The following is an 18637-nucleotide window of genomic DNA, read 5'->3' on the forward strand; positions in this document are numbered from 1 at the left end:
AGCAATGAAAGGAGAACTGACTCTGGGTGGTGAACACACAATGTGATCTATAGATGATGTATTACAGAATTGTACACTTGAAACCTGTGTGATTTTACTACATACCAATAAATTTTAACTAAAAAGAGAAAATAATAAAACAATAAAAAATAGTTGAAATCCCTTTTGATGGACTGTGGAAGTGGAAGGTGTTCTATGCAGCTCTGCCCTTCACACCATAGTAATTCTTCTCTCACAGAGAATAAAAGGAAGTCCATCCCTACTTGGCCTCCAAGCATCTGCCCACCCTAAGATTTCAGTAAAGACAGGAAGTCGCCCTACCTTGTTGGAATATTTCAGAACGCCTCTGTACAGATAAGCTCGCACACTCTGAGGATAAATTTTGATGGCCTCATTACAATTCAAGATTGCTTTGGAGTATCTGCCTTTCATACCATAAAAGGCTACTCGGCTCAAATATGCCTTTTCAGAGAAAGAGGGGAGGAAAGCAGGAATGGATATTGTCATAAAAGCATCAACTCTACCAACATATATGGTAGTTTGGACAAATCTATGCCACCCAAAGGTGGTATAAAATTTAGTCTTTTTTCCACTTTTTTATTAGAAAAAAAATTCAAACATACAGAATAAATGAAAGAATAGTACAATGAACACCCATATGCCTATCACCTGGATTCAATAGTTACTAGCATTTTGTAATGTTTACTGTATTTACTTTTTCCTGAGCTGTGTAAAAGTAAGTTGTAGACATAACAATTCACCCCAAGTCTTCCAGCATCTTCTGTGAAGACGACATTCTCCTGAATAATCAGACTACCATAATACCTCTAAGGAAATTAATAGTATTTCCCTAAAATCATCTAATATTTAGTCCATATTTAAAATTCATAGACTTGTAAAATCAGGATGTAATCAAACTTAACCTATCAAATTTTGTATTGTCACTACAGTCTCTTAGAAGGCAGGAATAAATGTGATAGCAAAACAAGAAGTAAATAAAATTAATAACTATATGAAATTATAATTATTAATAGGTACATCAAAATATTAACAATATTTACATACATCACAATTCAGGAAACATTTTTACATATATAATATCCCTGTTGGAAATAATATTTTTAGTTCAAGGGGAAATAGAGATATAAGCATTATCAAAACATAATTAGCTGAAAAGTAGATATGTAAGTAACCAATTATTGCTAACTAATAATAAGACATATAAGTGATTTAACAGTTTTAGCAAATCTAGCATATTCTCTAAATCACTGAAATTGTTCATTTAAATACCTCATAATATTGTGGATCAAGGGTAATTGCACGGTTAAAATCCAGGATCGAGCTCTCCTTTTGGAGTTTTACTTTACAAAGCCCACGTTGATAAAAGCCTGCTGCAAAATTAGGATTTGCTTTCACAGCTTTTGTAAAAGAATCAAAAGCCTAGAAGAGTATATTGTTAAAAAACAAATAATTTAGTGAGTAGAATATTATATTAATTTAAAATGTTAATAAATTACTATATATAACTATTGTTGAAAGTTTTCATTATTTTTTGGGTCATTTTAAATGCTTTTTTCCCAATGAACTTTGTGGAGCTAACAAAATATATATGAACAAATCAGGTTTATTATTATAATTTACAGGTCCTCTTACTTCCAGATTAATGTTTACATAACCCTTGTTAGATTACAGTATTTTTGCAGGTATAATTTTAGTTGTTATTCTTCATATTGTGTCATTCAAAGAAATCACAACCAGTACACCTGTTTTCCATGAGGGCCCAAGAATGACAGCAGATAATTAACTATGAAATTTCAGAACAACGGAACTCCAAAATTATACCCAACATTGTAAAGCAAAGCTAGGTTTGCTCTGGTTGTCAAAAAGACTAAAAACATGGAAAAGATTTGTAATTAATCTTATATTTATTGGACTCTCTTAATGGAACAACTAATCAAGTGCAACTCTTTCTCAAGGTTATAGAGATGCAAGTTTCAGACACTGTCCATCCCTATGACTATAAGGACTGGAATGGTGTTGTGTGTGTGTGTGTGGAGAGATAGAGCTGTGGAATGTCAAACATTAGCCATTGGAAAATATCAATTATTTTACATATTTATCATATCATTGACAATTTTAAAATGGAGGTGTGTGTCAAACAGCCAAATACTGGATAAATATAAAAATGGAATCAACTGGCTTTCAAAGAATCTGGCCATCTTAATAATCACTTTCAATCTGATTTGAATTGGTCAGCTGTCAGTAAGAGAAATCAGTGTCCTAACCATTCTCCATTTATTCTACATTATGTTGCAGCACTCAATTTAAAGTACTTACAATTTAATAAGTAAATTCATATTAATGTGATGAAATTATTTTGCTATAATAATTGCTTGCAGTTAGATTTACTGTTTGGGTGGGAAACACACATTAGTCTTTAGAATATTGTTGACAAATAAGCCTCAAATAAAATGTGTTGAAAACTAAAACAGAGTAGTTGATATTGCAGGGTGCATACTGACTGTAGTAAGCCAAACTTTATAAGATAAGAACCTTTGATCTAGTCACTCACTACATAGATAGCCTTCAGAAATCGAACGGAGTGCAAGCAATTTCTAAAATCACAAGCAACCTATGTTCCTACAAACAGAAAATACCATTTGTAAGTTGCCTTCCTCCATGTAACAAAGACCCAAGTTATACAGACAGTCTACTGAAGCTTCTATGGCATGTGGTCCTTTTTGGGAATGAGAAAAGACTTCCAAAGCCTTCTTAAACATTATCACAGCTTCCTGTAATGGTTTAAAAATAGAGAGAGAGAGAGTGAGAGGAGCGAGAATGCTTCTGTCCAATATTTACTGAACATGACAGCCTTAAACATTAAAAGCAATGCTGAGCACCAGCCCTACTCTCATTTCACACGGGGACACACAGGCCTGACGAAGGCACAGGTACTGTGGTACTTGGCGAGAAGAGGACCTAGGCCCGGCTTCAGATCGCAGCAGGTCCCACCCAAGGGCCTGTCCCAAAGCAGGTACGTAGGCAGGCTTACACACGTGGACCTAGGGAACTAAATGCTAAAGGTTATTTTCTTGCAGTCTTAAACCAGACTTAAATTTATAGACTAGTTTATCACCAATTTCCTCGTAATTTTCTTGAAGGGAATACGGGGCAGCTATCAGGTAGTAAAAAATCTCCGGTGATAATATCTGATGGGGTTTTAATCAACCTTTGTTTCATCCTGCTGTGCTCTTAACAGGGTCCCATGGATACCAGAAAATAAACTCACATCAAAAATCACCCAGTTAAACTATTTAGTCAAAATAGTCGAAACTCAGACAGAACTGCTTTTTCATAATTAGCTAATTGATGTATTTATCTATGTAGAAACACAAATACTTATGACTCTTTAGCCCATTTCCTTAATTACATTAAATTGCTAAAGAAACAATGAGATTGAACTTGGATAAGCTGTGTCCTTTGTCCTTTGCATTTATAATACTCCACTTGTTACAGCCTCAACATCCATCCTTTCATCCCCACTCTCAGCACATGACCTTGCCATAGAAAATATCATCACTTCAATTTCCCTCCCTTTCACTTCTCGTGTATCTGTATCTTCCTCTTTTTCCATTTTTTTCCTCCTGTTTTTTTAATGGATTCCTTTCTGCTCCTTTTCAGAGCTGTGTCCTTGACCCCAAGTCCTTCTGCCCCACCTGAGTACAATCTATTATTTCCTTCCCTGTTTGGATCTCTGCCCCTTAGCTGACTCTTTGAGTTCATCAAGTCTTTCTTCTAATTTAAATTTCAATGAACACGTCTTCACTTCCTCCTGCTTCCTCCTCTAGCTGATGTCCACCTCTCTCTTGCACTACTCAGGTAGCTCTGAGGACTTGCGGGTAGGTGTCCTTACATTCTGAAACAGTACGGGGCTGCTGTGTAGATAAATGCTTAGAGGAGTGCAACACTGTTGCTGTAATTCAAGCAAAATAAGAATATGTTCTGGACTAGGATAAAGACCACAGAAACAGAGACAGGAAGTGGATTTGAGAGATACTTAGAAAGTAGAACCAAAGGAACATCACTACAAATTGGGGAGAAAAGGACAGCCAAAGGGGACCTCAGTTTTCTAGTAAAGCAAATGGGACATGGGGGGGGAGGGGAGAGATTAAAGTAGATATAAGAGTATTCCTAAAAGGAATTAAATATCATAAAGCTGTCAATTCTCCCTAAAATCAACTAGAGATTCAATAAAATTCAATCAAAATTTAATAAGGTTTTCAATGGACCTTGACAAGCTGAATTGAAAATGTACATGGAGAAGTAAAGGCCCAACAATAACCAGGAATTTCTTGGAGAACATGGCGTGGATGCTTGTTCTACCAGATATTAAGAATTACAATAAAGCTATAGTAATTAAGACTTTGCACTCTTGGGCCAGGGATAGAAAAACTGACCAAAGGAACAGAATAGAGAACTAAAAATCACCTCTACACATACATGAAAACATAATATGCTAGATACAGCATTTGAGATCTTTGGGTTAAGGAGAACATTTCAATAAATGATACTGGAACATTTAAATATCCATATGGAAAAAACTGAAATTGTATCACTGTCTCACACTGAAAAAATATCAATTTAAGGTAGAATTTCCAATTAAAGTCTTAAACGGAAAAAGTAAAACTTTTAAACTTTTAGAAGAAAATATGGGAAAATATCTATATGAACTTGGAGTAGGGAAGAACTTCTTAAACAATTTTTTAAAACCATGACAATAAAAGAAAAAGTAGATATATTCGACCACATTAAAATTAAGAACCTGTGTTCACCAAAAGACACCATAAAGAAGATTAAAAGATAGTCACAAATTGCAAGAAGATATGTGTTACGCATATAACCAACCAACCAACAATATACAGAATTTAGTTTTCAAATGGCTAAAATTGATAAGAAAAAGAGAAACAAACAAAAACTGTGTATAGGAAATTGATAGAACAGGAAATATGAGTGGCTAATAAACATATAAAAAGATGCTCAACCTGTGCTCAAACTAAGAAATATGAGTTAAGATCACAACGAGACAGCAGTTTTTATCTACCAAATTGACAAACATAAAGTCTGACAACACCAATTATTATACAGAATGCAGAACAAGAACACTCATATACCGCAGGTGGGAGAATAAATTGGTACAACCCTACGGAACAATGTGTCACTTTGTTGAAACACTCACATTCTCTACATACCAACAATTCAACTCCTAGGACATTCTGGAAAATGCTGGAAAACTATTCCACGTGTTAATAGAAGACATGAAAAAAAATATGTATAGCAGCCCCATTCTTAAGAGGAAAAAAAAATGAAAGGAAACAACCCAAGTGTTAATTAACAAAGATTCAAATAAAAAATGGTATAATTTAATTCTGTAAAAAAATAAATCTAAGCATTCTAAGCAAAATATAAAAATTCTGTTAATAGGTTTAGTAAACATTACTTAAGACTTTGCACCTTGTTTCTCTTGGCCTTCATCTGGGCTTTTCCTAATAGAGTATACGTGGTGATCTCAGGCTTATTCAAGATGATCCCATCCAAGACCTGAATGGCCTTGTCATGGTTTTCACAAAATGAATAAATGAATGCTTGCTGTATAGGACTCAACTCAATGAGACCTAAAAGGAAAGGAAAGCTTATCAGTGCCTTTGTCAAATATCTAAGATTTAGAATATACGCAATCATTCTAAGTAAGTCAAGCAATTCAATGACTTGTTTTAATATGAATTAACAAATCAATATGATGCTAAAATCTATTGACTATCAACGAACAAAAGACATTTCGATTACAAACAAACATAAATAAAAGTGTAAGCCTGGTATTTCCTATGAAAATCTCATAAAATTCACAATGTTATGAACCATTTTACTAACTGATCGTGTACAAGTGAAACGGAAGCTTTAAGATTTCAGAATCTAACTTGACTTTCAAGTCAACCGTCCAAGCTATTTATACATAGCTATGGCAAATTGTTTTAAAGTTTTAAAGCAGTGTTTCTCTTTAAATTAAGATGATCATAATTTTGAATGAATTTTATTTACCTTTGTTCATTTCTGCTACTTGATAAATAGTGAACTTTGCAAGATCATAACATTTCATCATAAGAAGATATTGTCCTCTGGAAGAAATAATACCTTTTTAATTCTAAGCAGCTGAAAATAATTTTTCTACAGTAAAGTTTCTTATAACCAACTACTTAAAATTTTACAATTATAATAGATTTATTTATACTTACATATATGTATGATAAAAACTATCAAAATTATAAACATTTTATGTAGTCTAAATGGACCAATTAGCTTGGAGATGTGATAAGAAAACAATTTAGGAAATGTGAAGCTGAAAGAAAAATAGTCAAAACTTTTTGCAATTGTCTGTATTTAAAATGTTATGCTGTGATGCTGAGAAATTACTAAAAGATAAACACAGTTCAAGGGACAAAAAAAGTGGGGAAGTATTTACATAAACTGCTAAACTGTGGTTCAAGAGTTTAAAAACAAAGCAAGCCCTTATCAGAAAGCATTGTTCTAGTTCATTTTCCCATATTTGTAAGCCCGTTTCCCATGTAAGAGACTATAACATATTTTTGGTAGTGATAACTCTTAACTCGCAATGGGTCTTTTTATAGCAAGCTCTACTGCATTTGAAACACAATTCAATGTGTCACTTTTTTTCTTTTTTCACTGAATTAACTGATTTACTTTTGGTACCTCTGTGGACAGAATCAAACTGTTCAAAATATGTTACCTTAATTTCATGAGCTATGTGATGACTATATAACCAGTAATCTAGAGAGGCCTCAAAGAATTTAAACACTAAACAGTTGTGTTTTGATGTAAGGTGATAGCAAAGAGAAAGATCTGGTTATCTTACATTATAAATTATCTTGAAGCTTAACAAAAACAATAACTATCCAACTTGCTGGCTGGGTGATGGCCATTGTTGAAAGATTAAATGTAAAGCAAGGAGTCTGGAAGGATCAAGAGAGAACTAAAGATTCCTAGCTCAGTTGCTAAGCTATCCCAAAAAGAATTTTATTTCTATACCCATACCTTATTATATATAATTTGATTCCATCTGGCTGAAGGTGGATAGCACGAGATAACTCTCTTACCGCCCTTTTCAAATTATGCAACTGTTGAGTGATAAACAGAAACTTAGCTCATAACAATACTGATGGCTTCCTTTCTGATGTTTATCCCCTCCCATCCTTCAATACAGAAATCTTGCAAAAACATCTCCTAATACACATTTTTCTTAAGAATCACATAGCAAATGGGATACAAAGAAGTTTTTTTTTAAAAGTTTATGATGCAAAGTATTATGGTTTTTAAAAACCATTTCTCTTTCATTTCAAAGAGTTTTTAACATACCCACCCATGTAATTTTACATAAATGTGATTATATCATACATTCTAGTTTGTCTTCCTTTTTGTTTAGCTTTTCAGTTTTTTTCCATCAACTACAACACTTTTTCCACCAAACTTTACTCATATTAATAAACTAGTATGCAAAGGAGAGTAAAATTAAAAAGTAAAAGTCAATTCCACTTAAAAATAAGAGAAAAAAAAACAGGCTTGCACTTTAATGAGTAAATTAATGAATAAAACAAAATACAAGAATGATGAAAAAAATGTCTGCTTAAAATCAATATAAAATAAAAAGTAAACATTGATTATTTCCTTAATACTGATCACGGAAGCATAACCTGGATTTGTACAAATTTGGGGACAAAAACCATTGGGAATATTATATAAGGAGGACAACACAGACTCCAGCAAAATGAACCTGAGACAACCAGTGACTTCTCTTCCTATGCTGAAACGTGACGCAAAGAGAAGAATGCACAAAACTAATTTGTGCTTGGAAGCAGGCAGTACTTGTTAAATGGTACAACCTATTAGGAGAAAATAGTGGGTGGAGTCAAAAGAGGGAACCCAAAAGGAGAGAGTTTGAGATGTATTTTTAAAATACTGAGAATTTCTGTGGAACTTTAGGCCAACCGCTTCTCAAGTTGACCCTGCTCAGATTGGTGTAATTATTAAATAATCTAGTCACATGTCTGCATGGCTCCACCTGTCCCAACAGTGTTTATGCCCTGAGGGAACCCTCGCTGGGATAAATGGAGGCTCATTCTCTGATCTTTATAAGCTGTTCTGGTGTTGGACTTCTCCAGGCAGCCTTAGATGAGATTCACCCTGGAGACAGAACCCACACAGTAGGCATAAGTATTATTCTATATACACACACAGGGTTTGATTTGTAATTGTTTTATTTACATGGGATCATATTGTACACTTTATACTTTTTTTCTGAATCTTGCTTTCCTCATTCAACAGTATCTCATGGAAATAGCCTCCCAGTCAGCTGACATAGTTCTAATTATTCTTTTTATTAACTACATGACATTCTATGGTGTGAATACAACACAATTTATTCAACTGTTACTGTGTAGAAATGTTTGCCTCCTCAGGAAATGAGCTTTTGAATATATGTGCTTATACCCTGATATTATGCTGGTGCTTTGGTTCTTAAGTGCACTCAAAAGAAATTCCAAATTTTCCCCAACAGCATGCAGTTAAGCAAAAACACCACACACCACAATATGCCCATTTCTTCCCCAACAGGTGTCAAGAGCAAACTTTCCTTGAGGACAATTCTAAACCTGCCCTGGGTCTTCTACCTCCATCATCAGGAAGGTAGGAGCTTTAAATGGGAGTCTCATCACATTGGGTCCTGAAATGTAGACAGTGGAGAACAGAGCCTTGAGCCAACTCTCTCTCAGTGGACATGCAGTGTGAGCAAGAGAGAAACCTTTGTTATTTTAACATGGTGATTTGTTTTGTTTTGTTTTGTTTTAAGATTTTATTGAGGAAGGGGAACAGTGTTGGGGAGTTGGGGAAAGGGAATAGCCAAGTTGTTGTCCTTCCATCTTAGTTGTGGGGGCGCAGCTAGCTCAGCTCCAAGTCCAATCGCCAACCGGCCGCCCGTTGGCAGCTCACAGCAGCTCAGCTCAAGGTGCCGTGTTCGATCTTAGTTGCTGGTGGGCATAGCCCACCACCCCATGTGGGAGTTGAACCGGCAACCTTGTTGTTAGGAGCACGTGCTCTCACCAGCTGAGCCATCTTGCCACCTGATGGCAGCTCAGCGGCAGCTCAGCTCAGGTGCAGCTCACTGGCCCATGTGGGAATCGAACCGGTGCCCCTGTTGCTCAGAGCTCGCGCTCTTAACCAACTGAGCCACTCAGCCAGCCCCAACATGGTGATTTTTGAAGTGGGTTTTTTCTGTTTGTTTGCGTTTTGCGGGGGAGGTTGTTTTATTTGTGTGTGTGTGTGTGTGTGTGTTTTCCCCCGCACACCATAACCTAGCCTATCCTGACTGAAGCCAGTGTGACTAGAGGACTTATAGGAGACAAGGGCAGAAAGGTAATGAGGAGCTAAATCACATGCGCTCTTGTAGGCCTTTGACTTTTGCAGGATTTGGGTTTTATTCTGAGTGCAAAGTGAAGCTATTGAAGCTATTTGAGCAAAGAAGTGAAATGAGAAAGGCTATAACAGGATCACTATAACAGGTTGTTGTGATGAAAATCCATCAAAAAGAGGTAAAGAACAGAAGCAAGACCAGGAGGCTACTGCAATAAACCTGGTGAGAAATGACAGTGTCTTGGGCAGGGAGGTTAGCAGTGGAGAAGGGGAAAGGGGTCTCTGCTTTGAAAAGCAGAGGCCACAGTTAACAGCGTGTTTATCTCTGGAAAGTCAGATTTGGTTGGAGTCAAAGAAGACTTTGCTGTTTATTGTATTGTTTGAATTTGTTACAGGATTTTTAAATTTACATTTTTTTAATTATATTTTTAAATTTAAATAACTGTAATTTAAATAACTGTAAATTTAAACAAAATTTAAAGGAAAGCATGAATGAATAGGACCCATTCTATGCATGAATTCCATTCTACAAACCCACGCACTCACTAATACACACACACACACACACAAATGCATAACTGATACTCTAAAATGTAATATAAGTTATCTCTAGACAATGAAATTACAGAGTTTTAAATTTATTTTTATTTGCATATATATATATATATTATATGCAATAAATAAATGCTGCTTTTATAATAAAGAGAACAAGTATAATTTTAAACAAAAAGAAAATGAAAGACAAAAATTCATACCTCATCAGTAGAGGCTTTATAAGTGGGCAATTATACTTAACTATAGTAAATATTTATTGCTTATAAATGTATTAGCCTCTATAACTAGCTGAAAAAGAATACATTAATATATTTTCAATTGTATTAAACAAATATCCAGAAAATTAAAACTTTTTAAAAAAAAATCAAGGTTCTCAAACCTTAAATACCTTATAATAAGCTTCTGCTTGACAAATATAACTTTGAATACATGAAGGATCAAGTCTAATAGCCTCAGAAAAATACCAAGAGGCTTCAAAGTAGTCATCCAAGTGTAGCAGATATATGAGGCCAATATTTATATAAGCCAAAGTAACAGTTCTAAAAAAAAGAAGAAAGCAAAATCTTGTTAAACATTTTGGTTATTTCAAACGTTCTCCAATTATGAATGAACTTAATGAAATACAAACATCAATATATATCAGGGTTTTTTTTTAATGTCTTACTAAAGCAAAGTAAATTAGTTAACTACTTTCTATTAAAAATTATAAACACCTTTGTAAAGTCCTTAGCAGGGAGTTAGCATTTGTAGAGTCTAGGCTAGGAGCAGAATTTCTGAAGTCTTCTGGACTCCTAGCAATACTTTACTCTTCCTTGACTTAATCTTGACTTATCTTGAATTACAAGGTTAGTTTCCCTCAACTCAGAAGTTTTTGCCTCAGGCTATATTATATTCACCTTGAGTAACAGTGAGAAATAGTAATAATTTCAAGGTATGTAGTTAAAAATTCTCAGCTTCACATAAGTATCAACACCGCTTATTTTCTATATCAAATAAATGTTGTTTTCTCTCTAAGAATCAAACAATTTTCAATATAGAAATGACCTTGTCCGATGCCTCTATTTCAAAATGATGAAACAGACAACTTTAGCCCTGACCTCCAGCCCAAATTCATAGAAGCCCTGACCCTTTACCTAAAAGATGTCAAAGTTCCAACTGCCCAGTTGGCTTTTTGCAACTAAAGCTCTTTTCTTTCCCTTCCTGGCTCAAAAATATCCAAAAGAGAACCACTGCAGCCATTATAGAGCCATGCTCATGACTTTCCTGAGTCAAGTTCAAAGTTTACCATATTGATCAGCTAAATAAACAGTCTGCTGGTTGGCATGATTTGTTACTCTTTCTGACACCTTCCATTTTAATAAATGCTTCATTGGAAAAAAGGAAGGAATTATTTAATTAAATTCTATGTTTTACAGCTTAGCTTGCTGACTAGTGTGTATAACTTTAAGTCTGTGTTTCTTCCTGAACTTATGTTCTAAATGTTATTGTCCTTTTTTCTTTTGTTTTACTAAGCAAAATGAAGTCAAAAGTTCTAAATAGAGGTGTACTTCTTTTGAGTTGCGTGTTGTGCATAACAATGATGTATCAAGCAGAATATTTTGTCATTGTTTTAAAACTTGATGACAGTGTTCCATGAAGTTAATTTCTGAAAATTCTAACCTAGGCATCCCCAAACTGCTCCTAATAACTTGTTGATTTTGTTTTCTATGGATTTAATTCCTCTCAAACCCATTCGACCTCTAAAATTGGCAAAAAATATCTGAGGCAAACAGATGATGACAACAGGTCTTATTTTTAAAATAACCTTATTTTTAGAAGTAATAGTCTAATTTTAGCATGACTTGATAAATTGTCTCATTTTTACAGTTATTAATGATGAGGAGGAAAGCTTTTTCTTTCATTTTGGTTTTTTCTTTCTGAATTTTATACAATAGTGAAATTAGTAAGAAGGAAAAGGAAAACATACCTTTCTAGAGAAATAACAGTTTCAAAGTCACAGATTGCCAGCGACCAAAGTTTTAGATCTGCATAGAGTATGCCCCGATGTAGAAAACAACTAAAATTTTCATAGCCATCATTTATGAGAGCTTAAAAATAAAAGTATACCTCTTATACAGCTTCTGAACAAACATACTTGAGCTATATTTTAGTCTATAACCTTCCTACTTCTTATCATTCTTTAAGATTATATAAAATGAAACATATCTACAATGAGTATATTTATTTGAAGAGTGAAAAAATAATATTCACATAAACTGTATTTGTTTATAAGCAACAATGTGGCTACCATGGTTCACCAACACATTAGAGCTGGAAGAAATCCCCATGGTAATCTAGGATAGTCCAATCACTTTACAGACAAAGAGATTAAGGCCCAAAGAAGGCTAGGTACATTGCCCAAGGTTGTGGTGGAAGTCAGTGGCAAAGATGGGCTTAGAATCTAGAATGAAACTTCTGATTCATTTCATTGGATTGCAATCAGAAGGGTGCCATTGCCCTTGATGGCCCTGATGGGAGACAGGGAGGCATTGCTAATGGCCAAAGAACAGGCTTTAGTACAAGTCTAGACTGAGGCACATGGCAGAGATCCAGCTTACACACATAAACCAGGATGGGCAGCTCAAAGAGACTTGGAGTTAAGGCAGGTAATTTGACTATACAAATGGACTTAGAAACATCAAGCAACAATCATCTTAGATTGCCTGCCCGGAGAAGTTCTATATTCTCTTTCTAGTTGTTTCTTAACCTCTAGACCAGGGGTCGGCAAACTGCGGCTCTCAAGCCACATGCGGCTCTTTGGGTACCTTCCATCTCAAAAGTTTGCCAACCCCTGGAAGAGCCAATCCTGTCCCTCACAACAATTTAAAAATTATTTGAGAGACATAAATATATTTTTACATAATCACCATTATGTGAATAATATCTTTTAAAATTTTTATAAATGAAACTAGGATAGTTTTATTTTCATTTTCAATTTTACTTCAGAGCCACATGTACGTACCCGAAGAGCCACTTGTGGCTCCCGAGCCCCGGTTTGCCGACCCCTGGTGGCTCTTCTGTCTCAAAAGTTTGCCGACCCCTGCTCTAGATACTGCCTCATCCAGGATGATGGGATTCTAGCACTTTATACCCAGGTGAACACAGCCATGTTTGGGGAGTTCGGCTCTAGCTAGAATTTCCCAGTCAGGATGGGCTAACCGATTCGGCTAGGGGCTGTTTACTGAGCACTTACTCTATGCCCATAATTGTGCTGGGTATATTCACATACCAAGAATGCACTGATAATAGGGTAAGATGGAAATAACCACTTTTAACTGTTGGCATTGTCTTACTGGCGATTCTCAAAGCCCATTTCTGGTTTAAGAGGTAAAACACTCTAAATTTGACTAATCCATGGTCTGGGCCTATGGAGCAGGACACAGCTCACCAAAAGAAGTCACTACCATTTTAGCAATCTGAGTAAGAAATAGCTCTGAATTTCCAGAAATATCCTCAGAACTCAGTATGTAGAAAGATATTTCTTAGATATGACATTCTTCCTTTGTCACAGCTGCATACACATGTAAAAATACACATGTACTCACGTACATTAAAAGGGCATATTAGAAATACCCTTAGCTAAACTATTGTAGCTTATAGGTATATATGGATATATATGCTATATTAATATATAACTATATATAAAACTATATAACATTCATATTATATTAGTTATCCCACATTCAGATTCTACTTTATGAAGGTGAACTGCTGAACCTAAGATCAAACTCCTATTTATGTGCAGTTGAAGGCAAAGTACCTGAAACACTATAATCCTGCAGCGCTCTAAGAGGGTTACTCTTTCTAAATATGCAGGCTCTGTAATACAGTGCTACCCAGTTATTAGGATCTAAGTGAATTGCAACAGAAAAATCTTCAGTTGCTTGCTTATCAAAGCACCGTTTAAAATAGGCTCTCCCTCGGTATGTTCTAGAAAAAGAAAAAAAATCATTTTAACATGTATTGCAAAATGTACTTGTTTCTCTTTTTTGCAAACCTATACAACTAATTTTATATTTAACAATTTGTGATTATTTTTCCTTGCTTCCCAAGAAAGTTTGGTCATAATGTTAATAACAAAAGGGATAGGAACTTTTTTATAAACAAATTATACTTTATTATATCTATAACTACATGTTTATTAATAATATGCTTCATATTAATTAAGTGCTTATTTATTATATTTCTTATATTTATCAGAGAGGTGCATCAATAATATACTCATGAGATTTTTAATTTTTAATTTTTTATTGAATACCCAACATGTTAGACTCTGATTTACACAAGATTGTTCCATAGAAAAACCAAATAATTCATTTTGAACAAAATGGGCCTCAGTGGGTGGAATTGTTATGGTCTTTTTTTATGGCACTGAAAATACACCCAAAGAAATGAAAGGCTGTTTTACATGGATAAAAGCTATTACATCAGTTGTGTGATATGATTCTATCTCCATTAACTTCTGACTCCGATCTTGAAATTATCATTATTATTGAATTATCACTCAAAAACTATCACAACTATATCAATTCCTGAAAATCTCCTATTCAATCACTTAATGTAAAGCAAATCAGCTTTTAGAAATAAAATAAAGAAGACAATTAAGGAAGACCAGGGGGAATAAGCTAGTAGATTGCCTGCTGTGAGGAAGTTAAATAAATCCAGGGGGAAGATAAAAGATGCTCAAGAAGGTTACATTATAGGAGGCATTTTTGGAGGTAGGTGGCCAGCCCCAGTGCATGTTGCAGTCTTTCTTGGGCAACTCTCTGGGGTCCATAGGCCCCAGATGGGTAGCAGGTGGTCTCAGTGTGCTCTGAGAATTTTGCTGAGTGCACCCAGGCTCAGCACTGGCACTAAACCTGAATCAGCATTAACCTGGTGAAAACCACTTGCTTCACCCTGGGGGCTCCCTGAGACCATGCCTCACCCATGCCTCATGTACCACCCAAGAGTCTTTAGTGGCTGACCCTTATGGGCAGCATGCGGGTGAAGGCAGGCCTCGGGGGGTACTAGGCCTTTTGCTGAGCTGCCCCAGGTCCTGCATTGGTGGTAGCTGGCCACAGTTAACACATGACCTCTCCCAACTGCCTCAAAGTCCAGCACAGGCAGCGACCAACCACAGATCACTTTGTACCTCCTACAGGTAGCCCCCACTGCAGGTCACAGGCAGTGGCTGACCTTGACCTACACAGGAGCCCCTCCCAAGAGACCCCAAAACCAACAAACCCAGTGGCCCAGCTTCAGACCACAACAGATTAGCTGGATAAACAAACCATCCAAAGAGCAGTCTTGGTAGGCACTAGAGCCTCGTGGAGCAAATCCTACTCTGTGGGGTCAACCACCACAAATCAGGTTGTACACTGTGGGCCAATCCTCACAGCCAGTCAGCCTGAGAGTCAATTCCACCCACTGACATGTGAACAGCAATGAAGGCTCAACTACACAAGAAAAGCACACACAACCCAAACGAAGGACACTCCTGGAACATCTGCATAAGTGATCAGGGAGACTGTGCCACTGGGCAATACAGGGCAACTACTACATAAGGCCACCAAGCCAAGACTTGGAGACATAGCAGATCTATCTATTACGTACAATTTAACACAGGGAGACAGCCAAAATGAGGAAACAAAGAAACCTGTCCCATATGAAAGAATAGGACAAAACTCCAAAAAAGAACTAAAGGAAATAGAGGCAAGCAACCCACCAGATACAGAGCTCAAAACACTAGTTATAAGGATGTTCAATGATCTCAGGGAGAACTTCAACAAAGACATAGTAAGTATACATTAAAAAAAATAGCATAGAAACCATAAAAAAGAACCAATCAGAACTGAAGAATACAATAACTGAAATGAAGAATACACTAGAAGGAATCAACAACAAATTAGATAAAACAGAGGATTGAATCAGTGATTTGGAAGACAAGGTTACAGAAAACATTTGATCTAAACAGCAAAAAGAAAAAAGAATCCAAAAAAATCAGAGAGTTTAAGGGACCGCTGGAAAAACATCAAGCATACCAACATTTGCATCATAGGGGTACCAGTAGGAGTAGAGAGAGAGCAAGGGATTGAAAGCCTATTAGAAAAAATAATGACTGAAAACTTCCCTAACCTGGTGAAGGAAACAGACATACAAAGCCCAGGAAGTGCAAAGAGTCCCAAACAAGATGAGTCCAAAGAGGACCACACCGAGGCATATAATTAAAATGCCAAAGGCTAAAGACAAAAAGAGAATCCTAAAAGCAGCAAGATAACAGCAGCCAGTTACTTACAAGACTGTCAGCTGATTTCTCAAGAGAAATTTTGTTGGCCAAAAGGAATTAGCATGAATATTCCAAGTGATGAAAAGCAAGAACCTACAATCAAAACTACTCTACTTAGCAAGGTTATCATTAAAAATTGAAGAAGAAAATATAAAGAGCTTCCCAGACAAGAAAAAGTTAAAGTTCATTACCATCAAGCCAGTATCACAGAAATGTTAAAGGGACTTCTAAATACATAATTAAATAAAATAAAACAAAACAAAATAAGATAAAATAAAATAGCTATGTACCTATCAACCATCACTTTAAATGTAAATGGATTGATTAAATGCTCCAATCAAAAGACATACAGGAGCTGAGTAGATAAGGAAACAAGGTTTTTACATATGCTGCCTACAAGAGATCCACTTCAGATTGAAAGATATACACACTGAAAGTAAAGGAATGGAAACAAATATTTTATGTGAATGGAAATGAAAAAAAAGGCTAGGGTACAAATGCTTATATGAGATAAAATAGTCTTTATTTTTTCATTTTATTTAAAATAAAAGGAATTTTATATTACTTTTTTACTGACATACTATGAAGCAAAACAAAATTGACACCATACATAACTTTACAAATATCATTCACTTCATATTTTATCAGATTTACAGCATCCTGTGCTTGTTAAGGGTTATGTAAGAAGGTCAAAAAACACTACACCAAACTTTTAGTATTAGTTTATATACACACAGTAAGAAACAAAACATATAACTGTTAGGTTTTCTATGAATTTATTGCAAAAATAGTGCAAACTACTTAATCTAGGAAGCTGTAAATAAAAGTCATCTGAATTGGAAAGGAAGAAGGAAAACTACCTATTTGCAGATGACATGATACTATACTGGGGGGGAGGGGTGGCCAAAAAAATGTATACACATGGCTTGTATTCATCTTTCATTATTGGTATATATTATTACAATTTTAATAAAGTTTTTTCCTTTCTTAAAATGTGTATACACTTTTTGGCACCTTCTGTATATAGAAAGAACCCTAAGGACTCCACACACACAAAAAAAACTATTAGAATTGATAAATAAATGAATTCAGTATCAGCAGGATGCTGTTTGTGGGATGCCATTAAGTCATGTCAATTCTTCAAACATACTGGCTTTTGTATTTGTTTCTACTTTCATGTCTACTGCCTCAATACTGCAGACCCTCATCTGAAGTATTGAGCTGGATTGACCCTCAATTCACACCTGAGCTACTGTTTTACTCCATTCATAGTTCTAGATTGGTAAAATTGATCATCAGGTAATAAAAATCTCTTTTCTCAAAAAACTTTCCACAGCTCTCATTGACAATGGGATAAAGGCAAATTTTTTTAAATGGCATATAAGGCTCCCATAAGACAGCACCATTTTACAATACCTTGAATTAACTTTCTTGCTCTTTGCCAACTAATTTCATGCCTTCCTGTAACTAATCCCCTTTTAAATCAAGAAGTAGAAAACCAGAATAGACCAATAGCTAGGGAAGAATTTTAAAGGGGTTTCAAAAAAGTTTTCTGCCCATTCAAATGGATGTACTGGTGCAAGGTGGGATAATTTTAGAAGTGAGTTATTTAAACTTTCAAAGAATAAAAATTATCCAATCCCAAAGGACATATTTCTAAGAAAAGAAAAAGGTGGAAGGAGTCATTCATTTTGAGAGAGTAGCCAAATCCTGAAATCAAAATCCGACCATGAAACTAGTAAACAATCTTATTGTGAATATAAATGAAAAATCTTAAAGAAAGTAAATACAGAGAATTCAGTATAGTTTAATAATATTCTATCTAAAAATATATGATGGCTAAAAGATGTTTATCCTTCAAAATTAGAAAGCCTATTAATATGAGATTCTTAGAAGTAGATCACGGGGTTGGGGTGGGGGACAATTAAAAAGGAATAAGAAGATACTCCCTTGAAATAATTGAAGAATAAGCGATTCAAAAATTACAACTATAATATTTTTTGGTAAAAGCCAAAGGCATTTGCATGAAATTCAAAAGATGAAGATTCCTATTATCACTAACATTATCAAGTTAAAATCAATGCTATGATAAAAAGAGTTGGGAGATTATGGTAGAACAAAAATGGTATAGAGGAAACACCAAACCCACAAAATACCTTCCCACAAAAGCAATAAATAGCCTGGCAAAAATGCTCAGAAATGTTTTTTGGAATTCTGGAATCTAATGAAAAACTTAAAGCAACCAGGGGAATGCTTAATAAAGGGAGGGAAACTGGGGAATTTTGGTAAGAGAGCTTT

The 18637-nt window shown here is 35.2% G+C and overlaps 1 protein-coding gene across 1 annotated transcript in view; it reads right to left on the minus strand.

Annotated features, from left to right (window-relative positions):
* TTC6 (tetratricopeptide repeat domain 6) overlaps positions 1–18637 on the minus strand; it is a 209195-nt gene that overhangs the window by 43732 nt on the left and 146826 nt on the right. Inside the window, exons 16-24 of the mRNA XM_019644672.1 lie at positions 13832–14001; positions 11999–12119; positions 10421–10571; positions 7108–7190; positions 6097–6173; positions 5512–5672; positions 2658–2792; positions 1291–1440; positions 322–462 (exon numbers count right to left, since the gene is read on the minus strand). Of these exons, the coding sequence (XP_019500217.1) occupies positions 322–462; positions 1291–1440; positions 2658–2792; positions 5512–5672; positions 6097–6173; positions 7108–7190; positions 10421–10571; positions 11999–12119; positions 13832–14001 (1189 nt within the window). The remainder of the gene's footprint in view (positions 1–321; positions 463–1290; positions 1441–2657; positions 2793–5511; positions 5673–6096; positions 6174–7107; positions 7191–10420; positions 10572–11998; positions 12120–13831; positions 14002–18637) is intronic.

The sequence above is a fragment of the Hipposideros armiger genome, unplaced genomic scaffold, assembly GCF_001890085.2.
Source record: "Hipposideros armiger isolate ML-2016 unplaced genomic scaffold, ASM189008v1 scaffold_90, whole genome shotgun sequence".
Classification (NCBI taxonomy): domain Eukaryota; kingdom Metazoa; phylum Chordata; class Mammalia; order Chiroptera; family Hipposideridae; genus Hipposideros; species Hipposideros armiger.